The following is a 6,000-nucleotide window of genomic DNA, read 5'->3' on the forward strand; positions in this document are numbered from 1 at the left end:
AGACAACACAATCCCTCCAGGCTTACCATCTGTGCGCTGAACTCGGGTAACATGATGCATGTCGCTCCCACCCAGAGAGGACAGAGCAGCTTATTGATCACCCCGTGGACATGATGTAAAGGCAGCACGTGCAGAATAACATCCTCCTTCTTCCACTCCCATTTTTCAACCAGCCCCGTGGTCTGCAGAAGAAGACATACAAGCCAGCGTCAGGGCAGGACAGCCTCTCACAGCCCGGGGTATCCACACCCCCGATCCCCTGTGCGCAGCTGGTGGCAGAAACCCCAGACCGAGGCACAGGCACAGAAATTTCTTCTTTAGGGTCAGCAGGAGCAAAATTACCACCACAAACAGAATACCAGAGGAAGAGCTTCTGCATCTTTTCATTATATGTGTTCATTTGCATCAATGGCCTTCCTTGCTACTGAGAAAGATGAGTCGTAAATGCTCACGTAGGACCCACAGAATTATCAGCCCGCTGCTGCACAGCCACAGATGGCAGAAATATTAACCAAAAACCTAAGTTTTCCAGAACGCAGTTGACATGGTTTGGACGCTGATAACACTTCTAGCACGTGTAAGGGATAACTAGTGGGAGCAGGAAATCAGAGTCTCAAAGAGAAAATAGGCTCCATGTTAGTAAAATAATAATAAATTAAATGTCTAGATAATTATCCCTTCGTAACAACATTTTAAAGTGTTAGGCCTCACACTTCTGGGTAGAACAACGTCCTTCAGAGCCCAACATCAGCAACTGGAGAGCTTATTTCCAGCTCTCTAAAAATAAAGAAAGCATTCAAACGGTGGAATTCAGCCATGTCATTCCCAACCCTCTCCCACAGGGCAGGGGGAAAGGTTTCAGCCCCTCCGCGAGGCAGCACAGCAGACAGCTATCACTTCGGCTGCCTCCCAGATGATCGGCATATTTGTGAGGGAGCGGATTCTTCGCCCAATATAGCCGAGCGCTGGCTCTATCCATCAAGGCTCTCCTACCACGCCCGTCGCTGCAGTATCTGTGCATCCGGAACGGCGCGAGCTCGAGGAGGTGCCCGTGAGGCGCGGTGTATTCCCTGCCCTTTTTCCCTAATGGCGTGAGTCTATCTGTTGCAGGCAGCGATAACAAACTGGTGAGGTAGTCAGCAGGCTCGTTCAAACTTTTAATTCCTTTTGGCTCGGAGAGCTAATGGATTTTTTGCCTTGGGGATATATAGCTAAATAATGCACAGACTTCGCACAGTGCTGTGCTGGGCTAAGTTATATCCCAATTATGGGCAAAGACACTTTCCCAGTCACAGGCAAGAAAAGAAAATTGCAAAGAAAGCAGGTCCTTCTACAACAGGTCTCACCCCTTCTGCTTTCCAGGAAAGGAGGGAGACCTGCCCCTGGCTGCAGCACGAGGGTCAGAGCCTCAGACACCAAGTTGGGTGTGCTCGCACCAAAAGCGTTAAGGACTTTGAAGACACAGCCCCTGTGCAGAAATTAGGTCACACTCGGGTGTTTTGTGCCTCACAGCCCCAAATCACCTGGGGGGGCCAAGACCTCTGTACCGCAGCGTGAGCATTGCAGAGAGAAAGCAGCACTCACCACGGCCTGCACGTTCTCATGGGTGCTGAGGACCCCTTTCGGTCTTCCCGTGGTCCCACTTGTGTAGATTATCATGGCTCCCCTGTCTTTCCACGAGGCACAGGACGCCAAGGGCACGTCTTCCACCGCTGCGTGACTTGCAGATCCATCGCCACCAGACTTGGGAAGCGGCAGAACCGGGACTCCCAGCTTCTCAGCACTGGGGGCTATTTTCCCCACGTATTCCTCTGCTGCGACGACTAGCGCGCTCTGCGAATCCTGGATCACGTACTCCAGCTCCTGCACGGGGTGCTTCTTGTAAAGGGGCACCGCTATGCCTCCGCTCATCCAGGAAGCCCACTGGGCAACCACGTACGAGGCATCATTGGGGCACAGAAATGAGATCCTCTCCTCCTTCAGGTCTCTGCTGGAGCACCCCAGGAGCCTACAGATCTCCTGCGACAGGCGCAGGCTCTGGCGGAAAAGGTCCCTGTAAGTGTGCTCACCGTGTTGGTCAACGATGGCGATTTTATCACCAAAATTCAAAGCCCTAGTGAAAACGGGGGCTGCGTCACGGCTGCTGGCTGCCCGTGAGGTTCGCAGGCCCCGGTGGGGACAGGCAGCCCCCTTCCGCCCACGCAGCCACCACCGGCACCGCTGCAAGTCACGGCCGAGGCGTCGCACGGGCCAGCTCGCCGGGGGGAAGAGCAGGGAGACCAGCATCCTGCCAGCAGCGCTTGTTTTGAAGTGATTCTGCAGAAAGCAATTATAGGAACAGATAAGTATGAGCAGCAATTACCCAGGGGTTTATTCCCACCGAGGAAAAGTGGCAGCCTTCATTTGAATAATACCCACTGTATTATTAATGCTTCTGCTTCAGCCTGCTGTATCCCCAGCGTGCTAGGCCCTGCCCAGATGGAGCAGGAGGCAGAGACCCGTCCCTCCGCAGCCTCCACATCCCCAAGAAACGATTTAACTTAAATTATGAAACAGTTTTCATCAATCAGTAACATCAGGACACCGAATAATGGCTACTTGAGGTGCCGTTCTAACTCAATTTCACCAGCATTTAAAGAAATTAAATTCCAGGATTAACCAGCTCTCAATTTGCACTTTTCATTGTTTTAGTAAACCAATGCCCAGCTCAAGTGCAGCAGCACAGAGCCAGAGACAAAATCCAAACCTCCTGAGTTCTAGCAAGTGGAAATGTGCTGTCCTAAACGCAGCAGCACACCGAGGAACAGGCAAGCGCTCGGGCCCTGCGACCTGACAGCTCATCCATCACAAACGCCGCTTCAGCTCGGGAGCTTTCTTACCCAACAGACCAACCACGAGGTTAAAGTCCCGGGCAGCAGGAGCCCTCGCCACGCAGCTGGTGTTCCCAGCAAGCAGCAGCTGCAGGTTTGTCACCGCGCTGCTAAAAGTGCAAGACTTGTGGCACTCGGAGCCGGGCCGAGCATCGGGACAAGCTCAGCCGCGGCGCCAGCTCCAGCCAGAGCTCGACCCAGGCGCCCAGCCCGGCCTCTGCGCCGCAGCAAGATTTCCCAACGGGGAAAATCCCCGGAAGGGAACTGGAAGGAGAACCAGTGCCATTAGAGGCTGATCTTTCGTTAGAGGCCTTCCTTACAGGAAGGTGACGGGCTGGCACAAACGCTGTGCGCCCGGCCTTTGTGCAGAGGCATTGATCTGCTCGTGAGAGATGGTGTAAGTGGGGAGAAGCGCTAGAAACCTGCTCTTCACCTCTCTTTTCACCATCCCCTCCCTTTCAAAGGGAGAAGCCCGCAGTAGCATCAAGCTATTGAGCGACAGAGGGCTGAGGAGCTGCCTTAGAAGAATCCCAAATACCCTCTGCACAGGGCCTGGAGCTCACCCAGAGCAAGCAGAATAATTCGTTTTAGCTAACGCATCTTCGCCATGCAGAGACTGCCACCACCACCAGCAGGGGAGCAGAGAAGGGGAAAAACGGGGCTGTAGCAGAGGTTTTACTCCATTGTTTGTCCGATGGCTACAATTAAACTCCACCACTGAAATACCTCTCGAGAGGTGCTGTGAGGAAAAAGCCAAGGACGACAGCTTCTCCTTCCACGGATGCCCTGGTGACAGTACGTGGCGTTTCCTTGATGCTGGCAATTGTGACTTGATTTTCATAACATTTTGATAAATATCTGTGAGCGGAACGGCTCAACTCAAACAGCCTCCCAGGTCAGCTTCCCACCATGGGGAGGAGCTGAAACAAAAAGGATTCAGAGAGCTGGCAGCTCCTCAGGGAAGAGCTGGGCGCAGCTTTGCTGAGCTCAGGCTGCTCGGATGCCTCCGCTGACAGCAACAAGTGTTTACTTGTGCAGAGACGTAGCTGTGAGACCCGCAGACTCTCCCATCCACGTTCAGAGCATTTCTCCCATCGGAAACTGCTCTGCACGTATTTTCTTTTGCATATCAACCTCAATTTCTGCTTCTGCAGAAGAAACTTGTGATTTACTGCGGAAACGTGGGGGGGGGGGGGGGGAAAGCTTCAAACCCAGAGGGTGTTAACCGTGTGCACTCATGACTTGTACCACCGGGATGGAAAAAAACAAAAAGGTCATGACAAAGCTAGCATGACATCTTTCCATTTCTCTGCAGAGACTAAAATATAAAATAGAGAACACAGCCTGAAACCTCAACCGAGTCACCTCCACCCAAGCTGTGCCCAGCTCGCTGGCGAGACGTTAACGTCCCGGACGTTAAGAGGGGCACTAATGGGAAGTGACCGACTGCCAGGATCACGCCGTGCTCCAGGCCAGCGCAGCTAAGTGCACTTGGCACGCTCGCTTTTCCTCGCCAGGCTCCAGAGCAGGTGTTAGCTGCTGCTGCTTCAGAACGGCGGCTTCCAAAAATTGCATTATCCCTGTTCCACCGCAGCGCCAGTCCACATTTAATGGAACAATAAACGGCAGCACCTTCAGCCGGGCCGGGGCATTTAGGGGCTTCGCAGAAGTGGCGCTGACTGCGTGTGCGCGCACAGCGACAGGCGCTCGGGACGGCGCGAGCAGGGTCACACCGGGCCCGCTTCCTTCACCCTGCTCGGCGAGAATCAGCAGCACAAACGTTCCCTGGCTGTGAATACGTGAATTAGGCGCCTGCCACGGATGGCAGAGGACGGCTGTAGCACAGCAGACAGGCGTTTGCTGCCCTAAAGAAGTCGGCTCAGCCCCAATCCCTCCAGGGTGAGGGCACGGTACGGAGCTCACGGCACCGTGCAGCCGCTGCTGGAAGCTGTGGCAGTCTCCAGGCTCTGGAGGTGGCAGGGCCGGGCACGGGAGGTGAAACCCCACATCTCCTCCGAGAGGGGAGAGCATTATGCTTCCTCCACCCCAATAAACTCTCCATGCTGCAGCTCCCTGCCCCTCACCCTGCCATGCGAAGGGCAGGGAGAAAAACCCCACTTTGCCCCACAGTTCCCAAATGGCGGGGGGGGGGGGGGGGGGGGGCGGAGAGGGGAATTGAAATCCCACCATACACAGCCAGGACCAGCACGGCCTTCTGCAGGCTCCAGGCTGCGGGCAGGGATCGGGGCGGTCGTTACGGTGCCATTAACGCCCCGGCACCGGCTCCGCTGCGCCCGCAGCCTCCTCCCGACCGGTGCCGGTGTACCCCCGCCCGCAGGCCCCGACCAGGCCCGGGCCCCGTGCGGCAGAGCGGGGCCGTGCTGTGCCGTACCGGGCCGTACCGGGCCGTGCCCCCCGTCCCCCCGCAGCCCCGGCGAGGCCTCACCTGGAGGCTGCGGCCCCGCGCCCCGGGGGAGCGGTCCGGTAACGAACGGGCCCCGGCGGAAACACCGCGCCGCGGCCCGCGCGTTCCGCTCCTCAAACGTTCCCCCCCCCCCCTCCCCCGCACCCGTTTTACGGGGATTTGACCCCAAACCACCCCCCCCCCCCCCCCGGGGGGACGTCACAGCGGGGCTCTGACGGCACCGCGTCACCCTGTGGCGTCAGCACGGGGGGCGTGATGTCATGGCGGGGCCGTGATGTCACGGCCCGCGGGCGCCATTTTGTGCAGGCCGCGCGAGGGCCGGGGCTGGGGAGCAGGAGCGGGGCAGGGGCACGGGGGCGACGTTGGCGGGGGCCCTGCGGCCCCCCCCGGGCCTTCCCCTGCGCCATGGGGCCACAGCAGGCAGCGGGGCCGACCCCCGCCCACCCCCAGGTGTGTTTCCACCCGGGGGCTGCAGCGGAAGCAGGGACGGCGGCTCGGCCATGCTGCTCGGCTCGGCTGCCAGTGCTCGGCTCCCCGTCACCACACCAGTCATCACCACACCAGTCACTCCTTTTCGCACAGCCCCTTCCCCGCTGCACGGCTCCCTCCTCGCCGTGCGGCTCCCTGCCCGCTGCGTAGCCCCGGCCCTGCTGCACGGCGCCATCCCCGCTGCATGGCCCGCTCCACGCTGCGTGGCTCCCCATC

At 57.8% G+C, this 6,000-nt stretch overlaps 1 protein-coding gene across 3 annotated transcripts in view; it reads right to left on the bottom strand.

Moving 5' to 3' along the window:
* ACSF3 (acyl-CoA synthetase family member 3) overlaps nucleotides 1-5,406 on the bottom strand; it is a 58,369-nt gene extending 52,963 nt beyond the window's left edge. The window contains exons 1-3 of one of the 3 annotated variants that reach the window (XM_040571081.1): nucleotides 5,317-5,406; nucleotides 1,585-2,316; nucleotides 27-182 (exon numbers count right to left, since the gene is read on the bottom strand). In XM_040571081.1, the coding sequence (XP_040427015.1) occupies nucleotides 27-182; nucleotides 1,585-2,286 (858 nt within the window). In that variant the 5' untranslated portion in view covers nucleotides 2,287-2,316; nucleotides 5,317-5,406. Of the gene's footprint in view, nucleotides 1-26; nucleotides 183-1,584; nucleotides 2,317-5,316 lie in introns of those variants that run through there. The other 2 variants (XM_040571083.1, XM_040571082.1) reach the window with 2 other exon arrangements.
* Between the last annotated feature and the right edge of the window lie 594 nt (nucleotides 5,407-6,000).

The sequence above is a fragment of the Cygnus olor genome, chromosome 12 (genome assembly GCF_009769625.2).
Source record: "Cygnus olor isolate bCygOlo1 chromosome 12, bCygOlo1.pri.v2, whole genome shotgun sequence".
NCBI lineage: Eukaryota > Metazoa > Chordata > Aves > Anseriformes > Anatidae > Cygnus > Cygnus olor.